Here is a 15,604-nt window from a genome sequence, read left to right on the forward strand (position 1 = left end):
GAGTGCATTGACACCGGTTCCATGCAAAATCTCCGACACGAAATTCCTCTTTAGGCAAATACCTGTGGAGGTCCTCTAGTCTGATGGAAAAAGCTCCAATTTGGCGGATCGCAGAAGGCCGTACACATTTTTAATTGATCCGCTAAAAAATAGTAGTGGTACAAACACGTGGCGGTCCCACAGAAGGTCTTAGTATACGTGGCTTAAAGTTATGAGCTGAACTGTGTTTAAATGTTTTTATTATTACTTAATTTGTCACCCATATTAGCCAATGGAATAAATTTTGGTTTTTCCGCCGCCGAAAACTAAAAAGAGTACGATAGTATAGAACTGCACGCCCTCACACTCCATTACTGAAAAACAGCTTAATCGGGACTCAAAATGCCCTCGTAAATCGCCGTAAAAAACTTTTGAATTCAGAGGAAGACAAACGGCCTTAATCGGGACTCATCGTCTTGTTTGCCATTGAGAATAAAGCCAGCGATTTGCTTTCTTTTAGTTTATGTCACTTGATGAGTAAGCACACTAAGGTCTGTTTTGCATGATTTCAACCAAGGAAAATTTTTATTTTCTCCTTTGACCCCTTTTTTCTTTAAGAATCTTAACGGCTGACGCATTTGTATGGCAGGAAGCTTGATTGCTACTGTTCCGGGATATACTGTTTGCAAACTTCTTTCATTCGGTCGCGGGTTCGATTCTCTGTGGGCTCCGTATAAAGGTTTCTCTAGGTCCTGTGTTCGGATCTTGTTGAGGTCCTTGTAGATCTTTCGCTCTTAATTTTTCCGAAGATTTGTCTTTGCATGTAAAAGTTTAGCAGTACGTCGTTGCTTCAATTCTTTAAATTGACATGTGCAAATGATGCCTGGACTTCTCGTTTGTTTCTTTATTTTTCCGCTTTTTACTACCGTTGGCGAAAAGGCTGGCTTGAAATTTGCCCCGTCAAGTTATCTTTGTGAAGTTACTTAGTTCGTTGTGCTTTTTTGTTGGATTAGTGTGGGAGGAAAGCTCTGGCGTTAATAATTTGCATTTTCTCAAAAATGTGCTTCTGTAGGTCGAGGGTTCAATGCTTGCTGGTGTATTAAAGTTTCCTTCAGAATTTGCTGTCTTTTTGAGCACTTAAATTTGTGCGGATAGGTCGCGGGTTCGAGTTTTGGTAACTTGAAAAAAATGGAGCATCCTCCGGGCCCAGCAATGGACGCTGCTGCGGATACGCGTCTACTTCCGCCGCCTGCTGTTCCTTCTCTTCCTCACGTGAAGTTCAGTTTAGCCACACGACCCGGGCAGGGCAAAAATGGTAATAGAATTCACCTCCTAGCCAACCATTACAGGGTTCGTTTTGAGAACAAAGAGCTTTACCATTACGATGTAAGCGAATGTTTTTGCCTCTTCTATTAAATACTTAACGCAGCTGGTTAAATTTTTATTCTAGTTTGAGTATGTACGCATTTCGATGTATTCAGGTTAACATTGATCCGGAGCCTCCTAAGGGTTGCAGTTTCAGTGTTATAGCGGAAACATTTAAGCAGCAGGCCGAGACTTTGAATAATGCCAGACCTGCATATGACGGACATAAAAGTCTCTACACGGCTCAGCCCTTAGGCAATGTTGTGGAGCTTGAGGTCGTCTTATCGGATGGCCAGGGGGGAGATTTAAGGAGGTCAGATACTTTATTTTCTCACTTTTCTATTCTCCTGCACATGCCTTAATTTCAAGCATTGGCAGTTTTATAATGCTCTATATTTTAAATTTTAGCTTCGTATCGAGTGGATTTTTTCTGGGATTTGTCGTAACTGCAATGATATCCATGAATAGGGCGATTATGAAGACTTGAACTCAAAATTATCCTCTCTTTAGGGGAAGAAAATCTAATCTGAGCTCTGCACATCTTTGAGGCTTTGCAATTTTTTTAAAAATGTTTTGCCACATTATAGATTAAGGTGAAAATGTCGTGTAATGATGCTGACTTGAGAAAGTCTTCTGGCCCTGCTGTGTTTCTTGGGTTAAATTGGAGGAATCTTAAGCAGTATCAGCTATATTTTCCAGAATATATTTAAACACGTGCCGAAGATACGATTTAATGCTTTTTAAGAATATCTGTAGCCAAGTTATACAAGAAAATATGAGAAGAGTCAAAATGTATGACGGGTACTGAAAGTTTTTGGGCTTTAGGTTGAGTTCCCTTCTCCTCATACATATCGTAAATAGCATTCAACGGTTTCAGGCTTTTTGTTTATTGTGATTTTGTGGGCGTGTAAGTATTCTTAAGCTTCTGCATTTTAAGTCTTTCAGGTTTTTAGTTTCTCTTTTTTCCCTTGCCCTTTATACATACATAACTTATAAATATTTCACCTTGTTAAATGGAAAAAAGTCAGAAATCAGTGTCTCTCTTTACGGCTGGTAATTGAGTTGAATTATTCAAATCATAGTTGGATTACTCGCGACTCTGCTCAACTTGCCAAGCCCCTCGAAAAAAAAAAAAAAAAAACTCGGGAAAAACTCGGAAAAACTCTGCAACTTAAAAACACGCTTAAATTTAATAAAAAATGCATTTTTTTTTGCAAAATTTAATGAGAAGATGCATCCAATGAGTCAATTAATGATAACACAAAAGAAACAAGCTGATTCCAGATATATTTAAATGCGAATTGTCTACAAAATCGCATCCTTATGAGGAATGCTGATGGCTGGAAGCCTGAAAGCAATATAGTAAATAGTTTTTGTAAAACCAAAAGTAAATACATAATTACAAATTACGATTACAACTTCCTCTTCCCAGCTCTAGCAAAAACTTGGGGAGAGGTAGAACTAGAGGGTCTAGTCCTATAAGTTTGCAGTGGGTGTGACTGTGCCTCCTCGCTCGGTATGGCTGGCTCATCCTCCATCCTGGATGAAGCTACCTCGCTCGGTATGGCTGGCTCATCCTCCATCTTGGATGAAGCTATGTCTCCACCTGCTTTTGGCACTGGCAATGAATCCTCATCCTCTTCCTCTTCCTCTTCCACTTCCTCATCAATGTCATCCGGCCCAAATCCACCCCCCTCCTCCATAGCCCGCCTCTACAAATCAGTGATGTTAGTGTTGGAAAACAATGGAGGTTGCTCCTGTGATGTCCAATCACTGTAAAGATCTATATTATCGAAGTCAATTGGACCACCACCTACTTCCTCTACCTTCCTTACGCGCAATCGAAGATTATATTGCATGAAGACAAGGTCATTGAGACGTTTCTGCGCTAACTTGCTCCTCTTCTTCGTGTGGATTGCTTCAAACAAGCTCCAATTGTGCTCATAATTGGATGAACTGCAAGGCTGACATAAGACTTTGAGGGCAATTTTTTTGAGATGTGGGGTGTTTCCAATTTGCAAAATAAATAAAATGGAAAAGTTAGAAAGCAAAGAGAAAAGAGAAAACATAATTTATCAATCATTTTAGATCCCAAAATCCAAATGGCAAATGTTATACCTGGGGTTTGAGTGGTTCTTCCTCTTCTAGCCAGCTCTGAAGAGAATAGCTTACCCCTTTCTCCCTCATAATTTTGGAGCTCACTCACAATGAGGTCTCTCTCCTCAACATCGGGTACCATCCTCTCAATGCATGTACTGAGGCTCTCCATGACCTCTCCATTCAGATTTGAGTAAGAACTTCCGAACCTAAAACGAGGGTTGAGGAAGCTACCTCGCTCGGTATGGCTGGCTCATCCTCCATCTTGGATGAAGCTATGTCTCCACCTGCTTTTGGCACTGGCAATGAATCCTCATCCTCTTCCTCTTCCTCTTCCACTTCCTCATCAATGTCATCCGGCCCAAATCCACCCCCCTCCTCCATAGCCCGCCTCTACAAATCAGTGATGTTAGTGTTGGAAAACAATGGAGGTTGCTCCTGTGATGTCCAATCACTGTAAAGATCTATATTATCGAAGTCAATTGGACCACCACCTACTTCCTCTACCTTCCTTACGCGCAATCGAAGATTATATTGCATGAAGACAAGGTCATTGAGACGTTTCTGCGCTAACTTGCTCCTCTTCTTCGTGTGGATTGCTTCAAACAAGCTCCAATTGTGCTCATAATTGGATGAACTGCAAGGCTGACATAAGACTTTGAGGGCAATTTTTTTGAGATGTGGGGTGTTTCCAATTTGCAAAATAAATAAAATGGAAAAGTTAGAAAGCAAAGAGAAAAGAGAAAACATAATTTATCAATCATTTTAGATCCCAAAATCCAAATGGCAAATGTTATACCTGGGGTTTGAGTGGTTCTTCCTCTTCTAGCCAGCTCTGAAGAGAATAGCTTACCCCTTTCTCCCTCATAATTTTGGAGCTCACTCACAATGAGGTCTCTCTCCTCAACATCGGGTACCATCCTCTCAATGCATGTACTGAGGCTCTCCATGACCTCTCCATTCGGATTTGAGTAAGAACTTCCGAACCTAAAACGAGGGTTGAGGAAGTACCCTGCTGCATGAATGGGTTGGTGGAGTTGATTGTTCCACCTCCTATCAACAATTTCCCAAATGGGATCAAATTTGAGTCTATCTCCTTCTTGTAGTAATTTTTGATAGACTCCTTGGTCCTATCCATGGCCTCATAGAGATATCCCATTGGGGTTTTATCCCCATCCACCAAGTGAAGAACTCGAACCAAGGGCTCTGACACCTACAATTGAAAAATACAAATTACAAAAAGATTAAATAATGAAGTTACAAATAGTAACGAGAGACTTGAATAAAAAAAATTTAAAAAATAAAGTTTTGAAGTTACCTTCACAATCTCTGCAGCCCTTTGTGCAAATTGGCTGTCGAAGACTATGCATGCGACAACCTCTCCTTCAGGCTTCTTTGAGTAAGGTGAGCTAAGCCATTCTCCACTCACAAACATTTGTTTCAAAGAAGTCAATGCAGCATGAAGGCTTTGCAACGTCAAGAAAATCGTTGCAAACCTTGTGACACCAGCTCTCACCAAATCTTTCCCTTGGGCGTGCTGTCTCTTCAAATTTAGGAACCAAGAGTGATTGTAAATATTTTTGGTGATCCTCCTTGCATCTTCCACAACTGGAGTCACCCACTCAAGTTTTCCTATGTCCTCCAAAAGAAGGTCAAGGACATGTGCTGTACAAGGTGTCCAAAAAAGAGTGGGGTGCCTCTCTTGGAGGATTCTTTCTGCAAAAGAAGAATTTGTTCTTAAGAAATATGCAACCAAGTAAAACAAAGCCACAACAAACGAAAATATTGCTAATGTTTAAAGGTGATAATTCAAAAGTATTCTACCTGCTGACATATATGCTGCTGCATTATCTGTGATGATTTGCACCACATTCTCTACCCCCATCTCCATGACGACATGCTCCAACATTCCAGCCAATGTTTTTGCATTTTTCACCTTGCTGGAGGCATCAACAGATTTCAAGAACACTACATTCTCCTTGCAAGCAACCAAAAAATTGATGATGGTGCGGTTCTTGCCATTTGCCCACCCATCAGAAAGAATGGTGCAGCCATAATTTGCCCATTCAATTTTTTGTTCCTCCATCACTTCTCTTGCCCTAGCAACTACATTTGTGAGCAACTTGTAAGAGCAAAGTGAAATTAGGTCTTAGTACACAATTTTGATTTAATAAACAAAAAATCTAAAAAATAATTAAAAATGAAATCAAGTGGACTATGTAGTAATTTACTAACCTCCCACTCAAATCCTTGCGAGAAGGGGCCTTGTACCCCTTTCCTGAAACTGTCATAGCAGTCACCAAATTCAGCCAATAAGGATTGTCCGCCACATTGAATGGAATGTTGTTGAAGTACCAAAAATTAGCTGCTGCAATGTCGGTTTTCTCATGTACCTCCCTATTCCATCCAGTGGCCTCTAATGATGGTTGTGCTCTAGGTGTGTTCCTGGGCACAAAATAATCACCTATGGACCCTGATCGTGATGATGGAACAGTGCCAAGTACTCTTCTAGAGGAAGTAGAAGCGATGGGCGAGGTGGTGGTGGGTTTGCGGACACGTGGGCCACGCCGAGAGCCCATTATGCCCTCAAGTGCTTCTTGTTCCTTTTCAATGTCAACAGAAACACTTTGAGATTCAGCTATGGCTGATCTCATGGCTAGCTTTGCCCTCTCCCTTTGCAATTTCTTCTCTTCCCCAACTACAAGTAGGGTATTCATTTGTCTTTTTATTTCTTCATTGGTTCCAGGGCATGCTCTAGCATCATGCCTGTCTATTCCTGCAAGATGGTATTTGAGGCGGTTGATGACTCCATGAAGTATTTTCTCACACTTTATGCGTATAACTGACCCAGGATCGGGTCCCTCATAGGCATACCTCCATGCCCCATCTCTAGCACCTTTAGGACTGGTGCCTATATATCCAGATGGGCATGGATCTAGTGGCCATTGCTCCCTTGCCATGATTAATGCTTACTTAACCTACACATACAAATTGAAAAAGAAAATTAACATTTTAGTTAAACAATTTAGCAAACTATCTACATTAGTTTAAATAAATTTAGACATCATTCAAAGTTTTTTTAAAAAAAATATTAGGGTTTGATTTTTTTTTTGAAAACTAGAGATTCTTCAAAAAAATTGTGAAAAATTCAACAAAACTTGTCAAATCTAGTGTTAAATCTTGTGCAAATAACTTAGAAAGGATTTAGACTACCTAGGAATCATTTCTAATTCATTTAAATGCAACAAAAAATAAACAAATTGTTTTAAAAAAGCATAGAAAAAAAATAAACAAACTAACCTGGGAATCTGATTTTCCTTGAAAAATCACTTCAAATCCCCTTCAAATCCACTTGAAATGAGCAAGAATAGTTTGAAATCTCCTTGCTGGTCACTCTCCCCCCTTCTCACCAAAAACCCCAGCTCAAAAAATGAAATGCAATGAACTTTTGATGTTTTTTCCTTTTGTGCTGGTGCGGCCGAGTTTTTAGCTCGGACTCGCTGAGTTTTTGCCAAAAACTCGCCAAAAACTCAGCAAGTTTTTGGGCGAGTAGAAGTCGCAACTACTCGACTGGGTGAGTTTTTGCTACTCGCCGAGTAGTCCATCTATGATTCAAATAAAGATCAGGTATCACATATTAAACTAATTTTAATTGAGTTCCATATTTAATGGTTGATATGACAAAAAAATAAAAATGCATTCGGGAAAAAGAAATTCAGCCATCTTCTTTACAGGCTGTTATTTGAGTTGGTTGGAAGAAGCAAACATCAGTTTACATAATACCGTCAGTAGCGTATCCTTTAATGAATTTCATAATATAAGTATGTGCGAAGTGATCCTCATGAGATTGGAAGGTGGTGGTGAGGCTGAACTAAACTTGCAAGCGCCGGAGAAGGAACTGTAATCGAGATTTCATTTCCCACTGCTACCGAAATTTCATTTCCAATTTGTGTCAAATAGTATGTCTTTTAAGAGTTTTAGCTTAAAGATGTAAGATATGCCCGTTATAACTAGTTAAGAGTCACATCAGGATGCACTTATGACCAGAATATATTTAAAAATAAAGGATAATCATATGGGATATGATACAGGAATCTCGCAAGTGTTTTTGAGGACTTTAATGAATAATCCACATGTAAACTCTCCTTTTAGATTTCCCTTTAAATGGTCTTGATGCTAAGAAACTTTTACCTTGTTTTTTCGTCATGTATTTTCTTTAGTGGATTTCGAACTATGTGGTTGCCTATGTAGGCTGACTTCTTTTGTTGTTTGGACAGGAGGGGTGGTAAATATCGTGTTGTATTTAGACAGGCAAACAGGATAAACCTTAGAAATCTAGCACAATATCTTGCAGGGGATCCTGTACCACTTCCACAAGAAGCATTGCAGCTTATGGATGTGGTTCTTCGACAAGCTGCATTCAGAACGTAAGCATTTTTTAAAGTCTCATTGTGTCTGTAACTCGACTAACTTCTAAGTCTATTGTAAAATTTTACAGGTTGCTTATATATATATATTTTTTTGTGATTTGGCAGCTTTATTGAAAAGGGTAGGTCATTTTATGGGGAGCATTTTGGGGTAGAGAAGCTACAAGGAGGCTTGGTGGCCTATCGGGGTTTCTATCAGTCTATTAGGCCTGCACAGAATAATCTCTTAACTTTGAATCTTGGTACGACTCTGTCCTGATTGTACCTTTCTTGTTGGCCTTTCTATTTTGAGAACTGGTATAACTTCTAAGCATTGTAGTGTGACCTGACAAGAGTCACCAATGGGAAGAGAAAAACCAAGATACCTCCATATTTTTAATGATTGTCTGTGACATAGGGTTTAATCTTGAGGTGCTGTTTAATATATTTATTTATCAGAAACAGGACTGATTTGATTCAAACTGATAGTTTTTTAGCTTTAGTTAGCTTATATATTTTGCATCTGTTGTCCTAACTCCTATACCATAATGTATATTTATTATTTAATGAAAGTTACTTATAGATGGCATGCTTTGAAAATATTTTTGATTCTTTAATTCTTCTATTTCCTTTTGTGTATTTTATGATTTTTTGACTCCTGAATCTAGGTTTCTTTAAAAACATGATTACTAATTACAATGGTTTCAAAAACTTATCTATTTATTTTTAATTTTCATGCTGGTTTGATGCATAAAATGTTTTGATAAATCTCTGTAGACATTGCTGTAACTCCCTTCTATGAGCCTACGGACTTGCCTCACTTCATTGGCAATGCCTTCAGAATGGATCCTCGAGAAGTTAATGCCATATTGTCCAGAAATGACTCTAATGGTGATTCATATCGATCCAGAGTATGTTGTCAATTAATAAATGTCTCTATTTTCTGTGTTACTTTTTGCCAGTTATAAGTAGAAGACTTAATTTTAAACACAGCTTCATTTCTCCTGCAGTTGAAAAAGTTACTGAAAGGTCTTCGTGTAGAAACTACTCATATCAAACGTGGCTATCGCATTAAGAGCTTGACTGATGTGCCTGTGGATGCTTTAACGTGTGTATATTCTGTTTAATAAGGATTCTACTTTTATTTGACATTTTCTTCTATATCTGATGGCTCGATGATTTGCTTGAGGGGTGTGTAGTTAGTTATATTTGTTTCTCTTTAACAGATTTGATAGCAATGGGGAGCAATTGACTGTTACAGACTATTTCCAAAAGCAGTACAATATACGCCTTGGGCTTCGAGGATTTCCAGCAATTGAAGCTGGTAGCAAGGATAAGAAAAGATACATTCCCATTGAGGTAACTCCTCAAAATTGTGGAAAGCTAGTTGGTTTGTGGTGCAAGAACTTTAGAATATCTTATTTCAATGCCCCAAAGTTATCTGATGGGTTTTGTTGATTACAGCTTTGTCGTATTCAAAAGGATCAACCTTATATGAAAAATTTGAATGACCAACAACGTTCAGGTGTATTGAAGCTAACTTGCTTGCATCCACAGAAAAGAGTAGAAAACACTAGAAAGGCAAGTTTTTGAGTTTTTGGTGGTAGAATTTTGAGGCGCTTTGCTTTTGTAACATTGATTAGACTGCTTTACAAATTTTGTTTCAATAAAGGAAAAATATCTGAGACTAGTTTATCAAATGTTGTAAGGGGCATTATTTGTACTTATATATATATACAAACACACACATACAAACACACACACACACACACACACATATACATATTGATTTGTATTTTATGTGTGTGTGTGTGTGTGTGTATGGATTATATTAATATTTGTGAACATGCTATTATTTATTTTCTAGAAATTTAAGTTTACCTGAAGAAAAACTATTATGTTTAACATATAACCTTCCAGATCGGAGAGGAGTTGAGAGATGCATCAAGAAATGATGCTGCAGAGTTTGGAATTCTAATCAACAACTTAATGACACAAGTTGAAGGAAGGGTGTTACCTCCACCAAGGGTAAATATTGCAGGGAATTTAAAAATAAAGTGTAATACTGTATAAATATCAAATATTTTACTTCATATGATAGAACATAAAATGTTTTCTTTTAATTTCAGATTAGGTATAACTCACAAGAGGAAAATCCAAGAGATGGTGCATGGAATATGAGAGGCAAGGTATGCAAAAGAATTTCCTATTTGCTTATGATATATGATCTTTGTATTTTGTAGGAACATTATTAAATTGAAAATATCTATTTTTTTGATTAATTGGTGAGCCTGATATTGGTATATTGGTGATGATATTTTTATATGCCAAGAAGCCTTACCCTTTTACACTAGAGTTGATTGGTGCAAGATTGATTATAATGATCCATAAGGGCTCTACAAGAGAGATAACAGGAGAAGTGGGAGAAAAAGTTATTATACGAATCATCTAGTGGTCTCTATGGTGTATCTATGGCTGTGAGCCTTAAGCAATTATGCACTAAATGGGGATTCATTTTCTACAATTTCCTACAGCTTTCTTCTGGTGCAACAAATTTAGTAGAAAACACTTGTTTGAAGTTTAATATCAAGGATTATTTACATTTAATGTGACTTCATAATGGACTGTTTAATATCAAGCAGTCCATCATGAAAATATCAAGCAGCCCATTAGATTATCAACCAGTCCATTATGAAGTTTAATATCAAGGCTTATGCAAATAATTAGATTATCAAGTACCCCATTGTTTGAAGTTTAATATAAAGGCTTATACAAATAATTAGATCAAAGCCAATTGTATAAATGATTTTTATACATGCTATATTGGAGGTAGTCTTGCTCTAGAGGTCTATTAAATTGGTTAAAACCTTTGTGCCTTATATTTTAATTATTGTTCCATATCTATAGAGATATTTTAGTTGACAGCTGTTTGTGTACCTCCAAATTAGAGGAATCATATTGCTTGGCGGAGGTAAGCCATACGGTCACTTTGTTGATTATTTTTACTGAGGTATTTATATAAGCAACAGTTTTGGTCCTTTGATGCAATTCTTTTTAGTAATAATTGAAGAAAAAATTCAAGTCATGCTCATTGGCCTGGGGTCTTCCACAAGTGGTTCAATTGTGGTATGGCATTTCTTTTGGCCTTGTCATTTTCTAGCTTATAGAGATAGTGTTGGAGATGTTAAGACATTTTCCTCTTATTAGCAATGCCTGCTAGAATACACTTGCTAGATTGCACAGTCTTGGGTATTATGTGGGTGCAATGAATCTAGTAGAAAGCCCTTTTTTTGCCAATAGAATTTATGGTTGGTGTTTGGATATCCTGTTACCAGGGCTGCTTGGTGCCCAATTTACTAAGGTTTGTCTATAAATATTTTTACATGCCATCTTGGAGGCAGTCTTGCTTTGAAGGTCTATTAAGCTGACCATACTCCTTTGCCCCTTGTATTTTTAATTATTTTATGAGTGTCATATCTATTGAGATATTTTAGTCGTTGAAGTTTTTATGTGAACCTCTAAGTTAGGAGTATTGCTTGGAGGAAATAGACTGAATGCCCCTTTGTCCGTTTTATTTTTTCATTATTTTATGAGTATCCTATTGAGACTGATTGCCCCTTTGTCCCTTGTATTTTTTATTATTTTATGAGTATCATGTTAATTGAGATATTTTAGTTGTTGAAGTTTTTTTATGAACCTCCAGGTTAGAGGAGTCACATTGCTTGGAGGAAATAGATTGAATGCCCACCTTGTGATCTTTCTTTCAACTGGGTTGCTGAGTCATTTGTGGAAGCTACACTTTTGCCCTTGTCAGTTATGCAAGGGATTTTGGATTAATTGTTGAAGAGAAAACATGAGTTGCGCTCTTTGGCTGGGACTCTTCCTGTTGTGGCACAATTGTTGTGAATCTTGTGATATCCCTAAATTTGTATTTTTATGAAGGTCCTTTGTATTTGTCTGAATTTTAAACAGAAACAACCAACTGAAACTATTTGTAATGCTGGTACAACCATAAATTGTTGGAAATCCCTTCAAATTTCTCAGTGAATAATAAAATTCAGGTCAGATTTTACAGGTAGTTGATACGACAAGTTTGTAATTTCACCATATGATATTTTATTCAATGACAAATTACTAATTAGTATGTTGCTGTTATATTGACTGAAGACAAAACCTCACAAATAACAGGCAGAAATCACTCACACACTGCGTGGAATAGATGATAACTGCCAATGCATGAAACTATGACTATGATTGCAACTTGTATGGTTGTTATTGTGCTGTATAAACCCGTTCAAACCTGTGCAGAAATGCACAGCAACAAACGGAAGGTGTACGGTGGCTGGAAGAAGGGTTTGAAGTTGTCAAATATTGATTGCTCAATATTGGGGTGATGGAATCAGCAACCAGCAATCACGGAGGCACCTGTAGCATGCATTCATGGAGGTGTATTTGGTTGAATTGACTTTCAATCTATATGATATTTTCTTGAAAGTTAGTGCACCAATCCTAGTCCAAAAATCTGCAAAAAATATGGACAATCAATGGACTTTCAATCTATATGATATTATCTTGAAAGTGCAGTGCATCAATCCTAGTCAATAAATCTGCAATAAATATGAATCAATCTCTCAAGTAGACACAGCTCCAACGATCCTAAAATTGTCAATCTATGGTTTCCTGGAAAGAAAACAGCCCTGAAAATCGGTGATCAGTTTTTTGCTTGCAAATACTCTTAATTTTGAATCTGAAATCATGCACAATAAACTCTAATTTAGTACACCATGCAACCCCTGACACAAAACTGCCAATGCAAGAGGCAAGGGTTTTTGTCCTAAACTTTCAATGTGTGCAACCAAGGGTTTCCATCCTTAAGTGAGATCGAATTTGAACTTAAAATGAAGAATTTCGCAAGTGAAAATTGTTGTTATAAGTAGCTAGGTCGGAGCCCTTTCTAGGGCCGACCTAGCACACCTGGCGTGTGTATAGCCCTGCCGGCCTTTAGAAGGCTTAAATATCTTGTGTTTAACGTGGGTGGATTAACTCTGCCCTATCCTAACGTGTGGGGTTATTTGATTTTGGTGCCACTTTATGTCTTGCATTGTAATTAGACTCCTAGCAAATTGATGGCTAGAGTCTCATATATATATATATATAATATGCTAATGTCATTGACACACATTCAGGAAATACAATCCCTATCTTCTCTGTGATCAGCGAATTACGCTCAGAGGTTAGCGAATTACATTTAGAGGACAGCGAACCTTATCAAGGCACAGCGAACTCCCTTTAAGGACTGCGAACTGGTCTAAAGGGGGCAGCGAACATCATCTGAGGGTCAGCGAAACATCATCCTTGTGACAGCAGATCAATCTTTTAGACAGCAACCTCAATCTGCCATCCTCCTTGTCACAGCAACAGTTGTATTGCAGATAAGTTTATGATTGCTATCTGTCCTAGGGTTCTGTGCATATTTGCTGAAAGCTTCATGTGTTGAAGCTCATTGTAAACTCAATTGGTTATTGCCTAATCTAGATCTTTGGTTGCTGGGTTTTTCCTCCAAGAGGGAGGTTTTCCCAGGGTACATGTGTGTTATGTGTATGATTTACTTTGCATTCTGATTTTCCATTCTATATATCTAATCTGATTACTTAAAATCAACATGGTATCAGAGCTTGGTTCGAATTAGGATTAATCAGATTAATTGTAGTTGTTCCTCCTCTTCCTATTTGTTCTCATCACTCCACTCGAAATGTTGAACTGTCTCAGGGTTGAAGATAGACTGGATGGTGCACCCAACTTCACGTCATGGAGATTTCGAATTATGCGTGCATTGAATGGAAGTGATCTTGCAGACTTTGTGGAGAGATCATCCATTGAACTTGAGGCATAAGAGGAAAAGACTTCATGGAGGAAGAAAGATTTTCAAGCTCAGAGAATGCTGATTGACTCCGTGAAGGATCATATTGTACCTATCATCATCCATTGAACTTGAGGCAGAAGAGGAAAAGACTTCATGGAGGAAGAAAGATTTTCAAGCTCAAAGAATGCTGATTGACTCCGTGAAGGATCATATTGTACCTATCATCTCCAAGCTGAAGAGTGCCAAAGAAATGTTCAAGACATTGGAAGAGATGTACGAAATCAACAACACCAGCCGTGCCCTTGCCTTGAAGCAACAACTTCATCACATCAAGATGATGAAAGGTGAATCCGTCATAGCTTACTTCATGAGGATTTCTGATTTGAGAGATCAACTCTCATCCATTGGGAAGGTTGTTGATGACAGTGACTTGACCATGCTTGCTCTCAATGGTCTTCCGACATCTTGGGAGTCTTACATTCAAGGAATTAGTGCAAGATCAGAGCTTCCCAAGTTTGATCGTTTGAGAGCAGATTGCATACAAGAAGAGGCACGGTTGATAGCAAGAGGAATTGAGCATGATCATTATGATGTAGAAAATCAAGTACTTGCTTCGCATATGGTTAAAGGCAAAGGAAGTGGGATAGAGACAAAGACTTAGATCCTGCCCCTAAATCAAAAGGGAAGAAGGACTTATCTCACATCGAGTGCTTTAAGTGTGACAAGTATGGTCATTTTGCTCAGGATTGCAAATTCAGGTCTACTCCTCTTGCTTCTTCTGCGGAAGTTGGTATAGGGACATCTCAGGAAGAGCAAAGGTCAAATGAAGACTTCCTTTTCTAAAAGGAGGAAATGCTAGAGGGAGCTTGACATCTTTAGCTTCAGAGGGAGCTTGTCAAGCTCAAAGGGACCCAGTTTCTTTCAGCTTCAAAGGAAGCTACATCTTTTGGGTAATCCATTCTTCTCTGGGAGAAGTTTGAGGTGAAATCCCTCGTTCCACTCTCTGCGAGTAGGTATGGTGGATCCACCCTATGCGAGTAGGCATGGTGGTGGTGCATTCTTCTTTGGGAGAAGTCTGAGGTTAGAGCCCTCGTTCCACCCTCTGCGAGTATGTATGGTGGATCCACCCTCTACGAGTAGGCATGGTGGTGATGCACTCTTCTCTAGGAGAAGTTTGAGGTGAAAGCCCTCCTCCATCCTCTGCGAGTAGGCAGGATGGATGTTATGGAAGAAATTCCATGATGCACTTGTGCTTGTTCACCCCCTGGGAGTAGCTATGGTGAACGTCATCCATGGGAGTAGTCATGATGATTGTATTCATTTGCATTGTTTATAGGAGCAGCCATGAATCTCAGATCTTGTGAAGGTCTCCTCCCTAGCTAAGAGGGAGTGTTGTTATAAGTAGCTATAGGTCGGAGCCCTTTCTAGGGCCTACCTAGCACACCTGGCGTGTGTATAGCCCTACCGGCCTTTAGAAGGCTTAAACATCTTGTGTTTAACGTGCCCTAAGTGAGGCGGTTCATGTAACGTGTGGATTAACCCTGCCCTATCCTAACGTGTGGGGTTATTTGATTTTGGCGCCACTTTATGTCTTGCATTGTTATTAGACTCCTAGCCGACCTAAAGCAAATTGATGGCTAGAGTCTCATATATATATATATAATATACTAATGTCATTGACACACACATTCAGGAAATACAATCCCTATCTTCTTTGTGATCAGCAAATTATACTCAGAGGTTAGCGAATTACATTTAGAGGACAGCGAACCTTATCAAGGTACAACGAATTCGCTTGAAGGACTGCGAACTAGTCTAAAGGGGGCAGCGAACATCATCTGAGGATCGGTGAAACATCATCCTTGTGACAGCAACCTCAGTCTGCCATCTTCCT

General features: G+C 38.6%; 1 protein-coding gene across 10 annotated transcripts in view; it reads left to right on the top strand.

Annotated features, from left to right (window-relative positions):
- Positions 1-306: 306 nt before the first annotated feature.
- Positions 307-15,604, top strand: part of LOC131072628 (protein argonaute 1) — a 62,067-nt gene continuing 46,769 nt past the window's right edge. The window contains exons 1-12 of one of the 10 annotated variants that reach the window (XM_058008856.2): positions 307-530; positions 629-752; positions 1,052-1,365; positions 1,461-1,657; positions 7,719-7,868; positions 7,977-8,110; positions 8,625-8,758; positions 8,858-8,955; positions 9,074-9,206; positions 9,312-9,428; positions 9,768-9,875; positions 9,977-10,036. In XM_058008856.2, the coding sequence (XP_057864839.2) occupies positions 1,168-1,365; positions 1,461-1,657; positions 7,719-7,868; positions 7,977-8,110; positions 8,625-8,758; positions 8,858-8,955; positions 9,074-9,206; positions 9,312-9,428; positions 9,768-9,875; positions 9,977-10,036 (1,329 nt within the window). In that variant the 5' untranslated portion in view covers positions 307-530; positions 629-752; positions 1,052-1,167. Of the gene's footprint in view, positions 531-628; positions 753-797; positions 817-1,051; positions 1,366-1,460; positions 1,658-7,718; positions 7,869-7,976; positions 8,111-8,624; positions 8,759-8,857; positions 8,956-9,073; positions 9,207-9,311; positions 9,429-9,767; positions 9,876-9,976; positions 10,037-15,604 lie in introns of those variants that run through there. The other 9 variants (XM_058008861.2, XM_058008860.2, XM_058008857.2 and 6 more) reach the window with 9 other exon arrangements.

This window comes from Cryptomeria japonica, chromosome 10 (genome assembly GCF_030272615.1).
Source record: "Cryptomeria japonica chromosome 10, Sugi_1.0, whole genome shotgun sequence".
NCBI classification, from domain to species: Eukaryota; Viridiplantae; Streptophyta; class Pinopsida; order Cupressales; family Cupressaceae; genus Cryptomeria; species Cryptomeria japonica.